The sequence below is a fragment of the Ischnura elegans genome (genome assembly GCF_921293095.1).
Source record: "Ischnura elegans chromosome 13 unlocalized genomic scaffold, ioIscEleg1.1 SUPER_13_unloc_1, whole genome shotgun sequence".
Classification (NCBI taxonomy): Eukaryota; Metazoa; Arthropoda; class Insecta; order Odonata; family Coenagrionidae; genus Ischnura; species Ischnura elegans.
The window spans coordinates 12162583-12184290 of NW_025791657.1; the positions used below are offsets into that span (position 1 = coordinate 12162583).

At 35.7% G+C, this 21708-nt stretch overlaps 1 protein-coding gene across 1 annotated transcript in view; it reads right to left on the reverse strand.

Annotated features, from left to right (window-relative positions):
- Nucleotides 1-17464, reverse strand: part of LOC124172513 (zinc finger protein 41-like) — a 38521-nt gene extending 21057 nt beyond the window's left edge. Inside the window, 4 exon segments of the mRNA XM_046551953.1 lie at nucleotides 4249-4368; nucleotides 6763-6930; nucleotides 7848-8611; nucleotides 17342-17464. Coding sequence (XP_046407909.1) covers nucleotides 4249-4368; nucleotides 6763-6930; nucleotides 7848-8390 — 831 coding nt within the window. The 5' untranslated portion in view covers nucleotides 8391-8611; nucleotides 17342-17464.
- Between the last annotated feature and the right edge of the window lie 4244 nt (nucleotides 17465-21708).

The following is a 21708-nucleotide window of genomic DNA, read 5'->3' on the forward strand; positions in this document are numbered from 1 at the left end:
AAGGTTATTAACCCTTTTCTTCCCAATGTTGCGTGAACGCAACGCAGACTTTGCAATTTTTTTTTCTCCGTATTTGTCGTTAATAAGTAGTTAAAATTTTTAACATAGGTAGTTCAATGCTTCCTAAAATGTTATGAATTTTTCTACTGAATAAAGTTTATAACTTTTGTTTTTACATTGACCTTTTCATTTATATGCAAGTAATTATTTTACATTATCTTCTAAGTTAACGTATTATGTAAATTCTGATGCTCTTGATGATTATATCTCTCTGCAAATATAATGATGAATTTGTATTTTAGGCCATTACAACTAATTGAGTGAATTTGACTTAGTGGTTTTCAAATTATTAAAGAATAAAGGAAGTGCTGCGTTCATGCAAAATTGGAAGGACCCCGGTAATCCAGGGAAAGGGTGAGCCACGGCAGTAGTCGTTTAGAGTTTTTCTTTTTGGACTGAAAAATGAAAAAGTTATCAAGAAAACGTTACATTTTTATGGTTACACTATAGCTTCAGGCAATTGTACAATATTTTAGTCCTACATATACATCTTCATACGTTTTGAAGGGTCTTTAATAGAATGTTTGGCAGGTGGTGGGTTTTCACAGAGTTGTGACTTTGATATTTTTAACATCACGTATCGAGCAATATTAAATCAGCCTTTACTTACGCTATAGTGGGAATTCACTGTGACTTAAACATAAAAGAAGCATAAAAACTTTGCTCTAGAGTTGTCCAGAAAATATAATGATCTCTGTGAGCGTCTGCAATTCCAAGATATGCTGGCATCCTAAGGTAAGAACGATCTTTTCACCACAGTTGACAATAATGCTAAAAGCAAGTGAGTATATGAGGGTTAGGAAATAGATCCTAAAGTCGTATTTACGTGGTATTGTTGATTAGGATTCAAAGAGAAGGCAGTGGGAGGGAAAAAAGCTAGGCTGGGCGGGGACATCCCAGCACCAGTGCGTCTCCGTGCACAGTGGGGGTTGGCGAGTGAGCAAAAAGAAGGCAGAGTCAGGAGGGATCACATTATCACAGTATTTTCTGAGAAATTCATGCCCACTGGCCACTGATGATAATGAGCTGGTAAGGCTCCAAATTGCAGTCTTTTGTCTCTAATGGGATTTTTCAAAATTATGACTATAGAATCCCTTGTAGTGCGAGAGAAAATAGAGTCATCAGGTGCCTTCTTCGCACTCAAAAGGAACTGTCCAAGTGAAAGTAAGGATCTTTTGATCATATGATCGGTAAAAAGAATGCATTATTCTTTGAGTTGTCATGATATGTAACTGAACGTATTACCACATTTTGGTACACTGGATACATTTGTAAATTTGAAGTTGTGATTGGATTAACCATCAGTTACACATTTTTGTTAAGAAAAAGTGTTATGTTACCTCAAGAAAAAAGAAAAAAGTGAAGGAGCAATAACACTTTATCAATAGCAGACACTAAGTTACTTCCACGATATAAAATTTACATTATTAGATCGGTTGCTTTATATTTTCTGTACTTTATAATGGTGTAATAGTCGAAACGGGTCAAATAGTTTAATTTTTTACAAATACTTAATGGAAGTCACAAAGTGTCTCTTATTGATAACATGGAGACTTCCACCACGTACAAGCTTCAAGTTTTGATTTGAACAACTACCCTCATAGTCACTAAAATTGCCATAATATAGGACATAATAGATTAAATAATTTGCAAAATGCAGTAAGGAAAGACAGGTTGGCCACAATCGTGACGAAAATTAACAACAAAGATGCCGAGTTCCTAGCAGCCAGAGGATAAGTGATTACCAAAAGTGCAATATTCATCAACATGCTGATTGCTCTTCTAAATTTCAAGAACAATACAAAATTTAATAAATATTTTAGGTTAATTATATATTTAGGTTATAAAAAAAAGAATTATTTGCAAAAATAATAGAGTTCTGAAAAAAGTGCAACACGGCTCATTCGACACGGGAAATCCCAATGTTGCACATGCGCAACGTTTCACTAACGGCAAACTAAAAACAATAAAAATATATTAATGGATAATTTGCCTTATTTGAGTGTTTTATTGCTAATTCATCAAAATATTTGGAATTTTTAAATTGTTAACATGCTTGGGATTTAATGAGTTACCCTACCCTATCCTATACCCTATCAAAGGAGGATACTTTCTGACCATAGGCAATTTTATAAGGTGATTATTAAGAGATGTTTCCCTGAGCTCTGTGCCTCATGCATGCATTGCTAATCTCAGACGATGTAAAACTTCTGACACTCGCATAGCCTCTAGCATAGGTCCCTGTGACGTTACGTGGATTGGCATTGCATGGGTGCCAATCTGGCCTTTTTCATGTGAGGTTAAAATTGATCATTAACATTGATCTAAGCTGGGATTTCTAAAATCAAACAATTTGTATACTATGAATGCACTAACGGTGGGTAAAAGATCGCAACCAATGCCTTCTGCTTTCTTTGATAAAGGAAATCACCCCATAGGTTAGTGATTTTTGCTGACGAAAACCTTTTCACAACTCTCAATTCACAACTGGCTGGATACCACGGCTGGTCGCATATGGAGTGTAGGAGCACTTGTACGCGAAGAAAGTGGCACTAAGCCCACCCACTGATGTGCCATGTCTAAAAGTGTTATTTTCTGGAAAGGCATAGTACAGAAACGAGTCCAAGGATGTAAAGTAGAAGAATTATGTTAGTGTTAAAAGGCTAGGTGATACAAGAACAACTAATAGCAGAGCTCTGTCAAACCAATCTTAGAATTATGTGTCACTATGTGGTGGAATAAGATTTGGATGAGGCATGTTTTAAGAGGGATAGGGATTTTAAATACAGCAGTTAGGGAACAGTGGAAGGAGAAAAGAGAAGAAGAAGAATAGGACTGAAGATGATGGACAAGGTGAGATTAGGATGAAGTGGAAGGGGAACCAAAACGGAGGCCTTGGACAGAATGAGGTGGAGACCTCTTTGGTGTTTGGGACAACTACCAATGAAAGACAGAAAACCAGCTGATGATGATGTGGTGGAAGTTATTAATTAGAGATAAGTTCTGGTACCTGGTTTTTGCCCTGTGGAACTGGTATCGATAAACAATCACACAGTGTCGGTACTTTGGAATCAGCTTAGAACGGTCAAGAGTATTTGAATTTGGTGTTGAGAGTGGAAAAAAATTTAGATGCATGCATTACTTTCTGATTGCGTGGAGATCATATTCTTTTATTTTGAGAGCTGCTCCAGGGAGTACCTGGCATATGATTTCAGTACCCATGCATTAAAACATATTTACAGAAAACAAATATATTCAATATCAGAGAATTTAGTTAGAGATTTAGAGCATATCAGGTTATACTTCATTTAATTACCATCAATTTTGGCAAATAAAAATAATACTCATTTTCATCAATCTAAGTCGATATTTCACAATGGCCATTTAGTAAAATTATAAAAATGGCCTATTTTCTGATCCCAGGGGAAACAGTCAGTTTTCACTTGTTTATAAATTTTGCAAAAGTTACACCATAATGTTGGAAGATTCTTGTAAGAGATGAATTTGTTGTTACTTTCAGGAAATATTATTAAAGAAGTTGAAACTTCAATTAGTTGGGAAATATATTCGCTCCAATTGTTTGAAAACCAGAAAAAAGTGCCAACTTCAACATTTTTTAAAGCAATAAAATACTTTTTACTGTTCAGGGTAATGAGTTTCATCAAAATTCATGGTATGTGGGGTAGGTGTGACAAATTCAGCCTTACCTTTGTGGAACCAGAATATTGTATAAAATCTCATTTTAAAGATATTCGACCATAATTATTAATATTCAGTGACAATTATTGCCTCAATTTGCATCTCTTAATATGTTAAGCCCCCCTCATTCATCCTACATTTTGACTTTGCTCTTGACCCATCTGAAAAGAAATTCTTGTAGCGAAGATAGCCACTGCGTGCTGCTCTGCAACACTTCTGTCCAAAGTATCTTGGAGTGAATGTGGCATTCATTGGATCGCCCCAGCATTGAGCAAAGTTGAGCGGCAGTACAAACCTATTCTTTTCATTAAAATGCACAGTTCGTTTTGAAGAATGCAGTCACTAATGATACCTCTGTACTCTATGATTCAACTTCCATCAACTTAGGGAAAATGTTGGTTTCCTGCTGAGGGGCATTGGGAATATTCAACCATGGAGTGAATTTGTATGATAGTGCAACTTCACTGACCCATGCAAGAGTACACTCACCAGTTCATCAGTTGCCAATGGATCTGTTACATCTCTTGAAATTTCCAGTGGATTTGGAGTGTACATCACAGGATAATTCCCTTCACTGAGAGGGTCCTCGTTCTCCTTTTTCACATGAAACTAGAATAGAATGCTAGGTGCCACTAAATAAAGGCAAAATAATAGTACTAAGACCCTATTTAACACATTCAATGTAGGCCTGATTTTCATTAAAGTCATCATAATTGGCCAATATAATAAGAGAGAACAAAAGCAGGAGGTTTCTGCAACATAATTTCCGTTCAAATACTGCTTTTACAAACGGCGCACATGGTTCGAAAGAGGGAAGCTTGTTGAAGGCCATACACACCATCGGAAGCGGATATTAGTTACATATGGAGGCGGAGAAAGGGCTCTCGGCCCTACTAGCAGAGCACATCAATTGAGGTGCTCCGCACTGAATGTGTTGAATGATAACTATAAAACTTTCTCTTTCACCTCAAGACCACTCAAGCTGACCAAATGCATGTAATCATGAGATTCTTTTCACTCCCACTTCAAAGTTAGGAACATTTAGTTCAACCTCCACAATAATTTTACGATCCTTTCCATTATTTGTAATTTCATATAAATAATTATGCCCAATGTCATTTATTTTTTTGATCAAAATCATGAGACCATAAAAATTCAATGGATTAGAGAATGAGTTAATACTTTTGAACTTTTGATACACTTTTTTTATTTAGAACATGACCTTAAGGAGGAGCTCAAGAATTGTTTCCAATTATTTTAAGAAGAGTTTTTTATTGGAATTCCATAACAAAGCAAAATATTCAATTCAGGCTCTAACCAGTGCATTTTTCGGTATTTAGGCGTTAAAAACACATACTGAATATTAATTAGTGTTTGATCCAAGCTGCCAATAGATCTGTAAAATGAAGTTAAAATTTCTGATGGCATATTCCACCAAATGCTTAAGTTTTCTATGATATATCTTACGAGTTGATCCAATATGTACTTAGATCTGCAAAATGAGGTTTATATTCCGGCGGGCAAAATCCACCAAATTCTTAAGTGCTTAAATGCTACTTCTTACAAGTGACAGTAGATACTTAATATAATGATATCCATCTTCAATCACAGTTTTACACCTGCCTCTTGAAACACAAAACTTCATTCCATGCTATGTGTAAATTTGAGCTTTCTTACAATAATGAACGAATTAAGGGTGAATAACCCATATATTTATCTTCACCACCCCAAAAACAGTGCCTTTAAAGGAGGGAAATCTATCAAATGTTAAGGAAAGATGATCATAATCACCAATATCCCGGATATTAACAACTAAACAACGATCACACGAACCCACGACCTTCAGTTAGTCAGACAAGTACTTTATTCTGCCGCCAACTCTGAGACCTGCATTTTAGGTAACACTGCAGTAAGTGTAGATTGTAAAATTTCTACTCAACACTGGCAATAGAGTGTTTAAGGTTGCTAGAGAAAGCATAGAAAAGCTATGAATTGAATTACCTTTGAAATGCACCCTGTAGTATTTATAGAGGGCAAGAACCTAACAATCTTCCTTAACCCTCATATGGATTCTCTGCACCTTAGAAGAGCTCATACTTTTCCTTCTTTCCTACCATCTATAACCCATACTTTTTTATCTCTCACCAATCCAGGAGTGAAACCTTATCTGCCGCACTACACCACATCACATTTACCCGTCCATCTCTAAGGAAACGTCCTCAATGAGGGAATGGGTCTCTGCGGTACTAAAAAAAATACCAGCTCTTCTAGCTCCACTCCACAGCGGCATTGGGTTATTTGACACGTTGCTTATTATCCCATATTCTTTACATTTCAAAACCCATAAGACCTAATTTTTTTAAATTGCAGGATATAAGCTCCCAGAATATTCATAAGATTTGCCTTGATTGCCAGAATCACTGTAAAAATTACAAAAGTAACACTTGTCTCTTCTCACTTCACCTACACCTGTTCGATTATTAACGTTTAAGAACTTAGCCTTCTATGTACACTGCAAAGATATAACATATAAGGGGACACAGTGAACCAAAATTATATATCACATGGTTACCTAAGACTTATTCGGTCCTCATTCGTTATATAAAGAGGTAACATGAGAGTTTAGGCACGTTTCATAATCAAGGTGAAGCGGGAAGATTGAACAAACAGGGAAGTATCTTGAAACCAATCAGTGTTTTACATAAGAATATTTATTAGCTTGCAAGCAAACTCAAGCTATCTCAATTCATTTGCCATGCAAATTTCTGCCATAAGATTAAGACTGTTCCACAACAAACATCGCCACAAGTGTAAATAGATAATAGTGACTAGGCTATTTGACTCGCATAAACTTGCTGTTCCGTACAACTGAGAGTTGTAGAATAGAATTGAGAATAGCATCTATTCATGTCAGGCACACCCATTTTCATTATACAGATGAGAAATTTACACAACACAAGGTCGTCCAACTCAGGTGTTACTGCAGGTGAGAATAAAACTTACCAAAGCATCTGGTCTCATTTCTTGGCAGTCTGACACAGGAATGTATATTTCAGTAGTTTGGAATGCACATGGGAGCTGTGAAGTGCCTTCATTTGCACTTTGCAAGCAGTCCTTTGAGTCAGTAGAAGACTCTAAATTGTCATCACCTGTCCACTCTTCTTTGATACTCTGCAGAGAAAGTAATGGAGATAAACAACTCACCTTCTTCAAAGTCAACAAATTAGGGGCACACCTATATATAATGAAAAAGGATTATTGAAATCTTACCTCTAATACGAGAAAAGATTACGTTAGATTGAAGGGCCAAGCATGCATCGCTAAGCCACTCCACTTGAACTGCATTTAAGGACGAAAGATCTAGAAAACACTGTCACGAGGCATTGGTGAGGATATTTCAGGGTGACAATAGTACACGTACAGAGGTATGGTTATTAAGGTGTACTCTTCAGCTAACACTTTTTTCTTTGGTTTATTTAAGAATCAATTCTCCCCAAATAACTGCTGGAAAAGAGGGACGTGAAGTAGAGAAGGGTCATTTTGGCTGAATACCTGAGCCTCTTCCATGAATTGCCAAGCAGCAAAGGGAATTTCAACATTGGGAGAGAGAGAAAGAGATTGTACACTATTTTAGCAAACCAGCTTTTCCCACCGACCAGGTAACAGGATACATATTGGAGAACAACACACTCCCTGAACACTTAATAGGCTAGCAATAAATAATCATAATATTTCCCCAATACTAGGCACTATTGACTGCCATCAAAATGATCCCTCCCTTCTCAGATGACCTCTCAGCACTAAAATCTGTTAACAAAATGGAGTCTCTTGCGGTAAAATTAGAAACAGTTAAAGAAGGTTTTGAAAACATGCAATCAGCATGGCCACAATGCACGCACTTCCCCTTACCTTTCTATCTGCAACCCATGCATCCCATACCACAAAAGTCTTTACCACATTCTGCTTTCCTATTACTCAGTGGACCATTACCAGAACTAAATTATGTCTCCTCACTCTTTAATAACTTGACCACATGTATTCCACTTAACTTTACTCCCACCTTTTCCCTGGTGCTCTCAACAACTTACCAGGCTGCCTCCAGGATTTGATGCTGCTAGCCAGGGTGCATCCATCAGCAATGAACATTCTTTGCACTCTACATCAGAACACTGAGCTTCAGTGATGGCCATACTAAGCACAAAATCCATGTTCTCCTGTACTTTTCTAAGACACTGGAAGGCCTCATTGTTCAGTAAGTCGATTGCATGATGACACCAATCAAATCCAAGGAAAGGGTTAATGCAAGCCCCTATTATTTTACAACAATAATTTATGTCATCAGGTAACTTGGCCATGAAATTCACTATCACGTTCCCAACAGTAGAGTGAGTTAACCTCTGACCATTGACCAAATCTTGGTTTTGTGACGGCAACAAGTTTTTCCCACAAAAGCTGTTCATAAATCGACACTCCTTCCATGTTATAGAAGATGGTAGAGAGGTAATTACACATTCCTGAGATTTTATCAACACTTTCACCGTTTTTTGTTCACTAATCCATTCAGGAAGTCTTCCCAGATGCACTACCACATTATCAGTTTTGGAGTGTAATGGCGATTTAAATTGATTCATGATATCCTAATACAAATTTATAAACACTACAGACAAATCAAACAGAAATATCTGCTTTTTAGTCAACAAATAATTTGCATAAAATTTGGGATGATGTTTGAGATCAATCTTCCACTAGTTGCAATGTAAAATATGAACATCAACAGCTGTGCATCAGTTCCCAGGAAGGGTATCATTAAATGTCCATGGCTTGTATTTTAATAGCAGTAGGCCTACAAACCCTGAAAAAATAAACGTTATTATACACATTTAGATAAAATAAATTCACAACAGTAAAAGACACTGCCCAACATAGTAATGGAAACCCATAGAGACACTGTTATCTTATTATGATACATGTTATTATATCTTGCTTATCCATTGCGAACAACTAAAAAATTAAGAAGTGGGAAACCTTCCAATGCAATGAGTGGATATCAAACGACGAGGTTAATGACCAAAGGTCACTAGGAAAAAGGTCCTCATTCAAAGAATTCACGATTATATTGTGCATACCAATGTGATAAATTTAATTCAAAGTGTATCACTAAACAAGAAAACCAATTCTGAGGAGCTCTTTTGCCTGAACGAAGCAATCAATTTCATTGCCACCAGAAGCATGAGAGAGAGTACACAGTTGCGATAGGTCATAAAAATCCTCCGTTCCATAGTGCTTCATTCATTACATGTTAGTTTATTCTCATTATAATTATTGCACTTAAATTCATGTTTCCCAAGTTTGCGAGCCTTAATATCCCTTATTTTTCATTCCAATGACTCACAGTTTGGATGCAAGGACGCTAAAATTATTCCCATCTGTTTGAGAGTGACAAATTTTAAAAACCATGAAAATTGAAGATGATGCTTTAACGATGCAAATGTCTGCTAGTTTTAGAACCAATTGCTCAATTGAATACCTATTGGTACTGTTATGCAATGCATAATGTCTTCAATGCAGCTGGTAAGAGTTTATAAAAGAGAGAATCAGTCAACCTTAACCTTCAATTATTTTAGGTAAAAAAAACTAGTGCTGTTGCTGATCACACCATCACGCATGGAATCTCCTTTAACATCAGGCATGCTGAGGCATAAACAGAGAGACCAAAAATAAACCCCAATGCCTGCTACAGAAAGAATGCTGAAAAATTAAGCCTAACTCATTTGGCTTAATTTCAATGATTCAGGAGCAGACTTAAGCATTTGGTCAATCAAAACTGGAACTTAGCTTGTCACCATTTCGTACCACTGAGCATACCATGCTGCGAATGGTGGCTGGTGAAAAGTTGTTTTGTCTGAAAGTTGCTTTAATGTAGCACTGGCTGCATTTCACGCCATAGACGGCACACCATAGGGCCAAACTGAGTAAACATACAAGTTTTCTAACAACCAGTACCCAAAGTATTTGCAACCGAGTAATCTCCCAAATATCTGAGTGTGGATTTGAGCTGTAAATGAAAGGAATTTAAAAAAACTCTATCATGAATTAGTCTTCAAATTTCATAGCAAAAAATGAAACATTTACAACTAAGTCCGTATTCTCGTTTTAATTTTTTGCCTTCTCGTGAGTAAATCAGAACATGCAAATGAAAAAATTCCTCCCATAATATTTTTGTTTCTATTTCAGGTACCCCTCACTTAACAATAAACATGTTCCTAAAGAGTGTCATACTAGCACATTTCATGCTAAGTGAGGTGTTTTTAAAGCATAACAATACAACTTATATCCTGTGCACCACAAGATGCCTTTTCTGTGGCTAATTTAGATTTTAGAGCAAAGTTGCTAATGCACAGTGATAACAAAATCCAGGTAATTATTATCTTTTGTAGAACCATTTACTTCATTAATACATTGGATTGTGTTCTCCTTCGCTTTTCCCATTCTAATTAAGAGGTGACAGTAGGTTTATAGCTAGTGCTTTAGCTGATGTATAGCAGGAAGATTGCTTGAACATTTACAGAGCAACCTCTCATTCCAGCCATGTTTTACCAAATACTATTGCCTTGAAAATAGAAATGAGATTGTTTACCATTGGCCTACTGCATTAGATACAAGACATTTCTCCTAGGAGATTAGCAGTGTTTTAGTGATTTAAAACTAAGAGTGACTTAAATGAAAATAATTATGGTTACGCTTTTTGCCTCATATCATACAAGTCATACCCCTGTAGTTCGCACAATTGACAGTGACTTCCCGCAGAAATATTTCCACTAGGCGAACCCACTTCCTTTCTTTCACCAAGAACTCAGTGCATCTGGAGGTTTTTTATCTCAGGTTTCACAATAGATGAGAAAGAAACTAACCAACACATTGGCTCTCAGTAGATTACAGTCCGGTACAGGAATGTGTGTCACAGTTGTAAGGACAAAGCATGTGAGCTGTGAAGTGCCTCCAACCGCATTTCGAATGCAGATGCGATTGAAGGCACTTCACAGCCCCCATGCAGTCCTTTGTCTCTGAAGAAAAATCCAACTCGTCACCAGCCGCCTCATTTCCTTTCCGAGAAAGTACCTGTGATAAGCAACTCACCTCCATCAAAGTAAAAAAGGAAGATATGCTCCTAATCTTGATGAAACAGGATTTTTAAATATTCTTTATACACAGTCAACTAAATATTGATTATTGTCCATCTGTTGCTAAATGGCTTGAAAACTACCGAACCAAATGAAAATAATTTTGGTAGGAAGAAACTCGGTAAACTTGATTCTAATTCAGGCAATGCAACGACCTTTGAGCCTTCAAAGGCCTTAAAGTGGGCCCTTTCACAGAAAAATATATTATGCATATGGATTAGAGTATTAGACGTCATGCAGATGTGGTTTTATTCCCTTAATTTAATTGTAATTATATTCTTAACAACAATGTTGATGAAGGTTGTCATTTTCACATTTAAGTGAATGAAAAGAAACATTTTTTATTCCTGCACTCAATTAGAAAATCAGGAATGTCTGAGTAAAGAGTTATAACTATCAATATCACTTAATATATTTTATTTAAGCCCAAGTCTTACCATAGAAACCATTGACATAGCATATGCTTTAGATATACTTCTTTCATTCTTGATGTCTTCTTTATGTTTAGAGATTATCTCTGGGGCTTACATCATTATGAAAAACATACTTGCTGGCTTACAGAAATTTATTTTCTACTTTATATTATGCATGTGAATTGATTAGAGCATAAAAAAATTAAAAGTGGTAAAGCACTAAAAACTTATTTTACGTAGTAAAAAATGTCCAATATTGAATTCTAAAAATTGAAATTAAAATTCTATAAACAAATTAACAAAATATTTCTGACATACCTTCATGTACTTGTTCCATTTGTATGCAAGTTGCTAATTTGTGACATCATAATCACATTTATTATATTTATATCAACTTCGACCATCCAGATTACCATAGATTTTACTTAAACCAGCATTGTGAGTTCTATCATTACAATTTTAGTATGCCTGCATGTAAACAACCCTTTTTTTAAACAGTTGTGATACACTACATCCAGGATAGAAAATTTTAGAGATTTCATGACCAAAGGTATGGTTTCCACTATTCTTCAACCAAACCATAGAAATGAGTGGTAATATTACCATTAATTACCATCTTAATACAATTGCAAAAACAACACAGAAAATCATCTTCTATGGTAAAAATATTTTTTTTATCACGATTTTTTTCAAATAACCCTTGGGTCATTCCATTTCAAATCAACCAGGCCATGACACCCACCGACTCGGATTTTCATGAAACTTACCATGGTCATACATTTAGGTATGATTGGAAATTGTGTGCAATTTTAGCCTCCAATTGTCATTTGTTAATGAAATATGAGCAACTGAAATTTGGGCGTGACCCCTAAAGTGCCGCAACGTGCAACACATGGTGATTTTTATTTTCATCCATAACTCCATTCCTGTGAGATGAAAAGTCATGATTTTTTTTCTGATGCTAAGTGGTCCATAATGATCCACCATTATCATTAGATATTCACTGCATGAAGTAATTCAGCTGCAAAAAAATTAAGTTTACAAAAAAATCTCCCTTGCACTATTTTCCATTATCAGCATCCACAGGGAAAGGCCATGCGAGTACAGTCTCCTGGTTTAATTTAAAGTAATCACTAATGTCTGAGCAAAGATCCTGATGAAAAAAATCGTGAGTCCGGCGTTCCTTTCAGTAAAAAAAAATACTCGTTCATGTTCACGGGAAAAAAATGGCTCTTTTTCAAGGCACCTAGAAATTACACAATTTGGAGGAGATATAAGCTAATACTCATGATTAAACGATATTGGATCATGCATCAGCTACCTATCAGGTAACTGATGATGCTGTAAAGCGAAACCGGTAGTACCAATAAATTTAAAATTGTGGAAATTGCTCCTTCTTCATTATGTCACGTTTCCACTCAAACTCTCCTGAAACCTCAGATTATGTTGACTTGTGTGCTCTCATCGTCTTCTTTGCTACTTAAAGAAATGCGAGTGTTATCAGCTTAAATGCTGTACTCCTTTGCTATACATAAAGGTCCTGTGACGACCATACCTCTAAAAAAAGTCTATGTCTATGAGAGCAGCGGGCATCCTGGTGAAGCCTGGAGAAAAATTTTCCTGTAGGTGTGACAAGAGGATTTCCAAAATTTGTAAAAGTGAAGTTGTTTCCAATGGCAGTGAGGAAAGCGAGAGAGAACTTACATCAGTTAAGACTGTGTTGGAAAATGATAGAAAATAAGAAGAAGCCAACTGCAGCTTGGAGGCTTTAGACTGCTCTCCTTTGAAATTACATTCTTTGTCTTCTAACAGTAGACGCTCACATGGAAAAGGAAAGATAAAACAGGCTAAGCATGACCTTGTTTCTAAAGTGTCTGGTGCATTGAAATTAGTGAATCCATCCCTGGAAAATATAAGTAGCAATAAAGATGGGAGTGACAGTCAACTCATCAAGCGAAAGGCAGCCAACTTGGATGGCCTGCTGACTAAAATTAAGACTAATTGCCAACAGTTAGTTGGCAGGGTAAAATTAAAATGCTGACCCTGGCCCCTTTATCTTGGTCTAGGAAAAGGATTATAAGTGAATTTCATGTTTCAGACTACACTGTGAGACATTCAAAAAAGTTACTTGATGAGAAGGGAATTCCTGCTATGCCATCACCATGTGCTGGGAAACCACGTTTAAACTCCCCAGTAGAGCTGGAGAAAATATTTTACCAGCTTGACAAGAATCCTAGACAGATTCCTGGAGTCAAAGATAAAGTCAGTGTGAGTAAGAATGAGTAAGTATATGGAGAAGAGGTTGATTTTATATATCCTCAAGAAACTTTATGTGCTCTTCAAAGAGCAATATCCACAAGAAAAAATTGGGTTCTCCAGATTTTGTTCACTTCAGCCAAAATGGTGTGTGATGGCTGGTGCTTCTAGGATTCATTCAGTTTGTGTTTGTGTCATACATCAACATGTGAAACTGCTAATTAATGCCTTGCAATTGAAGAAAGCATAAGAAGTTGATCGCTATCATCATCTGTGACAAAAACAATGCAGAGTGTATGCTCAGAAAATGTTTTTACTATCCAGATCCTTCCAGGCTAAAGGATATCATCATTTCTAAGTTTTGTGAATATGACCCTTCTGATACAGTGAAATATAGGCAGTGGGTTTCCACTGATAGAACAGAACTTCAGTTGTATATATCATCCATTGATGAACTCTTGGACATTCTATGCCTCAAAATGAATAAACTGATACCACATTATTACGTCACCTAAGAACAATCCTCGTTTTTTTAAATAAGAAAAGAAACCCTCAGTCATGAAAAGGCAGTTATCATAATGGAATTTAGTGAAAAATTTTCATTTTTAATTCAGGATGAAGTTCAAAAATATCAATGGGAAAATCTGTCATGCATCATACACCCTTGCTTGATTTACCAGAAGAAAGATGGTGCACTCACTACCTCATCTCATTGTTTCATATCTGATGACCTTAACTATAATGTGGCCTTGGTTATGGAAGTGCAACGTCACCTGATAAAATTGTTAAAGGGAACTTCGCCTATGATCCAAGAGGTTCAGTACTTCACAGATGGATGTGCTGGGCAATATAAAAACTGCAAATCTTTTATAAATTTGTGCCATTATTATAATGACTATGGAATGAATGCAACCCAGTCTATTTTTCCACAAGCCATGGAAAATCCTCTTGTGATGGTATAGGAGGTACCATTAAACGAATGGCACAGCAAATAACAAACAGCACCGGGATACATGAATTCTGTAGAGATAATATGAAAAACATCAAAATCCATATATTACATTAAGTTTAGGGATGTGGCTTGGTCACGTAGTAAACTTCTTGAAAGATCCACCAAGGCAAAAACAATTCCAGGAACAAGAAATTTCCATCATTTTGTGCCTTTATCAGATAGAAAAGTCACTGCAAAGTTCACTGGCCTGGATGATGAGTACAGCATTATATTTGATTTTTGTTCTGAAACAGTGGATTTCCCAGATAATTTGGCTGTTGGTTCATATGCAGTGTGTATTTATAGCAAGCCGTGGTACATTGGAGCAATGAAAGCTTTCAACCATGAAGATGGTGATATTTCAGTTAAATTCATGACACATAAAGGGCCCTCACCTTCATTCTCTTGGCCAGAGAGATATGATGTTGGTCGTGTGCCATAAGGGCACCTATTGTGTGTGCTTAATTCTCATGCAACCACAAGCTTTAGGAGGCCATACTACTTCTTGAGGGAGGAAGTGGACAACATTAGAAAAAAATATTTTGACTTTGTGAAAAACAATGAGACATCTTAGAATGTGGACAGCCAGTTAAAAAGAGAAGGCTCACTTTCAAATCAATTGGTAAGGTCATTGAATTAATTTTACTCTTTTTGCCTAAATTTCCAATGATATAGAATGACTAGATGAAACATTGAAAATAAGCATTAGGATGAAGTACCGGAGAAATTTCTCAATTCCAACAATTTGATGATGTTTCCCTATGACATTAGATAATGTACATTCCTGTGATGTAAATACATCTGGATATGAAATGTATTTGGTCTTTGACACAGATTAAAAGGTATGTAGAATGTAATAGAGTACAATGGATCATGCAGTTTTTTTATTAAAACTCCCTCTGCTCGAATAGTTCTAATAGAACAAAATTAGCAGTAAGTGGGGGAGTACATTCACATGATTGCCTTTGTGTTTCCTACTCTAAGAACCAGTAGCATACAACATAGTGAGATAATGCATGATCCAATATTGTATAACCATGATAGTTGTTTAATCATTGAGCTTATATCTCCTCTAAATTGTGTAATTTCTAGGTGCCTTGAAAAAGAGCCATTTTTTTCCCGTGAACATGAACGAGTATTTTTTTTTACTAAAAGGAACGCCGGAATCACGATTTTATTTCATTAGGATCTTTGCTCATACATTAGTGATTACTTTAAATTAAACCAAGAGTCTGTACTCGCATGGCCTTTCCCTGTGGATGCTGATAATGGAAAATAGTGCAAGGGAGATTTTTTTGTAAACTTAATTTTTTTGCAGCTGAATTACTTCATGCAGTGAATATCTAATGATAATGGTGGATCATTATGGACCACTTAGCATCAGAAAAAAAATCATGACTTTTCATCTCACAGGAATGGAGTTATGGATGAAAATAAAAATCACCATGTGTTGCACGTTGCGGCACTTTAGGGGTCACGCCCAAATTTCAATTGCTCATATTTCATTAACAAATGATAATTGGAGGCTAAAATTGCACACAATTTCTAATCATACCTAAATGTATGACCATGGTAAGTTTCATGAAAATCCGAGTCGGTGGGTGTCATTTGGTCAAAATATTGGTTGATTTGACGTGGAATGACCCCCTTATAACAGAAAAAAAAACAATAACACAGTAATCATGAGCAAACAAATAACCACCGTTCTTTTCTGGCCTGTGCACACCATGCATACACTTGAACAAGATAAAGTTTGGGCGATTATAGTACACCAGAATGGAACAAGTACAAATGTATGAACCATATTAGAACAGGTTCTATTTTTTCTTCATGCACTTATACGACTTGGGTGGTCCAACTGTGCATTTTCGTGTCCATTTATGCATTCCTACACGAAGACATTAACTAGTACAGGTAGGTACCATGTAAACAGGCCTTTACCGTTGCACCAAGAACATTATTTTAGAAAAAAGAAACCTCAAAGTCATCTTCTCTTACAAAATTATTTCATGAAAAAAATAAAAAAAACCTGATATTCATATCCTTAAAACTTGCAAAACCAATCATGCAACAATTTTGCATTACCCTCTAAACTTTTCTTACACAGAAAAAAGAAATATAATATGTTTACATGCACTTGGAACTAAAATTGACAACCGATCAAGTATGGAAGAGCCATGTGTGTGAATTGCCTTGCTAAGTTGATAAAGGGTGAAATCGAATCCCATATTTTCCTGAATATCATTTGTCTATTAAACACTAAGTTTTACCAGAAGATGAAATGACTTCAGTCTTTGGCACTGAAAAACCAACTGCAACATAAATAGCATCCTGCCAAGTGCTCAGAGATTAGGAAAAACCGTTTATTGGAATTTGGACTTGTTACATTTTTTCCGTAGACCATGGACGAGGACCTTTCATGTGCCCTATTACTGTAGATTACCAAAAGGTATGCTAAATTATCTTTTGACCGTTAATCGAAGCGCCTTTTTAGTTAGCATTCCAATTAATGGCCACCGGTAGTACTACAACATTATATTTCTCCAATTGTGTCACCAAGAATTTAATCGATTACAATATAGAGTTAATCCTCACAACTTTATACAACAAATTTTTCAGTCCGCAAAATTTATCTTTCAAGATTCCTCCTGTTGTCGACAAAAACTGAAGAGTGTCACCTTTAACTCTGCCATACTTACACCACGTCAGTCATCAAATAAGAAAAAAGGAAAAGTACTCACCCTGCAGCAACTACTCGGCAAACATTCTGTCTGAACTGCGTCTGCTGATGATAAAATCTTTTTGAAAACACTGCATTCCGTAAGTTTCTTCAAGCATACTTGTCTGGTAGTGGGCAGGCCATCTCCCACAGATCTGAGATATTAATAAACAAATTAATAACGTATCACAGCGATAAAATTCATGTAAATATCACTAGACACTCTGTTTTATTCTCAATACACTTTATTTACACCCACTTCAAGATGGCTCTCTCATTAACAATTTATTTTTTATCTTTTATCACCATAGCATCGTCTCAAACAAATAAATAAAAATAAAAACAAACATACTCACAAATAAAAAAACAACAAATGAACTTAAAAACAGAAAATAAACTAAGCATTTACAAAAGTGATTTTGGTCATAAAGGCACATGCATCATCATACATCAACAGATCTCGTAATTATCTTGGAAAAAACAAAATAAATGAAGCACCATTGTAAATAAAATCGATAGCACTTTATGTGCCACTCACATGTAAGCCGACTAAATCATGTAGGGCATCCTTCACAGCTACTATTGCATGCTACATCCGAAGTGAATATATTGTAATAATAATCATGATTTTTCCTACTAAGTCAGCAATTCCTTCCTGAAGATTCCGTGAAAATCCCGCTGGTGCGACTTATGTTTTCACTTCAAAATCTCATTCACTGTTTTAATCAGGTACATCGTCAAAGACATCATCCACTCACTGACAAAGATCTCAAAATCACACAAGGAAACTACATTCAGTACGTTGATGTTTGAAAATGAAAATACTTATGATTATTATGCTCAACGAAAGGACCAGCGACGCCAACAAGGAACAACAATCGCCTGAGAGACATTTCACGACTCAATAGAAAGGGCTGAGAATATTTTCAACAATTTATGACATAGTTGTAAATCTTACGAATACATCATGCACGACCGCAACGTTTACTTGTTAATACAAGAACATGCAATCAAGCCTCAGATTAGAATCGATGATATCTAGTTCCCATTTTATCCACAAACAGCACACCTATAGAACAGGCCAAACATCCGCGTTTCAAGACAAATTTCTTTCCATTTGAAAAAATAAAGGGACATTTAATATATATTCGCCAATTTTCTTTCAATTTTTGGTAGTATTATAATTTATGTTTAATTATTATTCTATGCTTAGGACAGAAACTGAATTTAAGGCCGACTTAAGCTTCCACACGATCACATTTCATTTACGATCTTTAAATATGAAAAAGGTTACAAAATATCTTGAACGCTGAATTTAAAGAGTTTTAAATATTTATGTTTAAAAAAATTCAAGTAGCTCAATTAGATATATCTCATCGTTGCAAATACATCATTTATCGAAGTAGGCCTATTGCGTACGTAACCCTCTAGTAGTCAGAAAGGCAATTAAAGTCTGGTATCTGAACTAAACGTTTCTACCTTGGTCTGTTATATCGTAGAACGTCAATAAACATGGAATTTGTTGAAGTATTTGCTGATTACTCTGCTGCGATGTGATATCTTTTTGAGGTCATATTTAAATGTGAGCTTAACACGCCCTTTATCTTAATAATTCCAATGTTTTTGCATTGGTGTACGCAATGGAAATGACCGTAATTTATTAGGAATTTAGTAATCACTGAGTGCTGTGTGGATGCTTTGCTTGAGAAGTGAACTGGTTTAGAGACTGAATTAGTTATAGCTGTGAAACCATGAGTGCTACCACTGGGAATTACTTAGAGTCTTTAGACAGGATTTCTAAGGACACCCCGTGCAGACTTTGCTTGAAGAAAAATGAATATTATTATAACATATTCACTTCAATTGTAGCAAGCCAGATAACTGTAGAGGATGCCTTATATGATTTAGTCGACTTAAAAGTAAGTGGCGGGTTACATGTTATCGATTTCCTCACCTCTTGTTTTATTCCGTTCTATGAGTACATATTTTCCTTGGTACGTCTGAAATCTCTTGCATATGTTTTCATTCCTTTCTTAGGTTGCTGTGGGAGATGGCCTGCCTGCCACTTTATGTCCATTGTGCTTGAAAAAGATCATCGAATTCTGCGATTTCAAAAATATTTGTCATGAATCGGACGCAGAACTGAGAAAATTTTCGTCCAGAAATTACTTCAGGGTGAGTGCTTATTATTTTTTTCATTGGATGCCTCGTGTAACTTCCACATGATGTTAAATCGTTCTCGCAAACAGATATTAACTTGTTCGTGATTATGTACCGTGTAGCCCAGTATTAGTAGTTTTAAGTTTATATCAACGAGAATGAAAAATGTAGCAAGATATTTGTATTTGTTGGTTGAACTGGTTATAACAGTTACTTTAAAAAGTAAATTGATTGTGTATTTGATGAAGCACTTGCTACGACGGGGTAAGTAAAATGCTTTATGACTGTAGCAAACTGGTACGTGCAACGTTTGTTAAAAATCGCTTTGATTAGGCATCAAAAGTTAATGGGGTATTAAATTTGTTAATGAACAACATAAGATGGTACTAAAGGCCCTTGTGCATGATCGACTGAACAGTGAAAAGAGTCCAATGTCCCACATAGTGTTTCCGAATTAGTTAATCCTGACGAGGCATTAGTTAAGTCGCATCTGGTTACTCAATGGTGAAGGGTGAAGTCGTTTTTTTATTTTGGTATAACTAAGTGTTTACAATTCAATCATAGCCGAAAAAGTGAATCATTTGAGTTCATGAATACCCAACTCAAAATAGATATCAATGATCATGAAAATTTTGTGGAATATGTTTTCGATGTATTTCTTTTGCTTTTTACCTCCTGTTTGGTTTTAAATTCCAGCACTTACAGTTTAGATATGTGGTAAATCAAGTATCTGAGTTATTAATCTGGATGCAACTCATTATTTATTAATTCCATCTGTATAAATGGATATTTGCTATTGCACACACATCAGCCTCCTTGGCATAACAATCAGGTAATTAGCAACACAAACAAAACAGTTGCCAAGAGGCAAGTTACTAGAGACACTTAGCAACATAAATAAAATAGATGTACAACACTCCCACATCAAGTTCCAATTAAATTTACAATAACATTTCAATTTACACCCTTAAATCACAATTACATATTACATAACAATACAATTATGCATTACAAATTTAACCTATCTGGTGGTTTTATAAGTCTTTTTGGTCTACTTGTTGTTGTCATCTCTTCATTATTTTTACACCCAATATTTTTCTCAATCCTGCAATCCAAATCTTTACTTGGACCTTCATTACCCTTAACATCAACAGGTTTCAATAATATTCTACCACTTTCACTCTCAATTGGGTTCATCACTTTGTCATTAGTTTCACAATCAATTGGACTTGAATAAGGTTCAATTCTACCATAAAAAGGTTCCTTGTACAACTCATTTTTAGTGTTAATTTCTTCGAAGTCACTATTCATAACATGCCCTTGCTCCAAACCTGAATTGAACTCGCACGTTTTAATCATCTGATCAGCATGTCTACGCCATATTAAATCTTCATTTTCAAGTTTAACAATATAATTTCTGCAGCCCAACACTTCTTCCACCCTACATTTTTGCCATACTCTTCTGTTAGCATTCCGATAATCTCTAGCATAAACAATTTCTCCTACATCAAAGTATACCTCCCTACCACTTGGTTTCCGAGAAGGTTTGCAATCTAATGTAGTTTCTTTCAGATAATCAAATCTACTTCTAACTTTCCTATTGAACATCCTATAAGAAGGACTTTCATTGGTTATCCAGTGTGGAGTATTTCTATAGCTAAACAAAAATCTATTTATCAGTGTATTTAATGAGCAACCTTTGTGTTTATCATCACTTAACAGTTTACATAAAGAATATTTGAAAGTCTTAACAGCATTTTCAGCAGCACCATTGGTTGCTGAATGAAATGGAGCAGAAGTAACATGTTTAATTTTATTCACAGCACAAAAGTTTGCAAATTCTTGTGAAACAAATTGCCTCCCATTGTCACTCACTAGCAATTTTGGTATTCCAAACCTTGCAAATATGTCTCTCAATTTTTCAATAGTTGTTTCTGAATCTAGCTTTGCCATTTCATATACCTCAGGCCATTTTGAAAAGCTGTCTGTTACAATGAGATACTGCTTACCTTTAATTGGACCTAGGAAATCTGCATGAATTCGATCAAATACCTCTTTAGTTTCTGGCCAATTGATCACTTCACATTTCTTTGGGTTTATGCTATTTGACATACAAACATTACAACTTTTACAAAATTTTTCAATTTCATCATCTAAATTTGGCCACCAAAAATAACCTCTGGCTAAATTTTTCATCTTTGACATTCCCATATGAGTAGAATGCAGCTC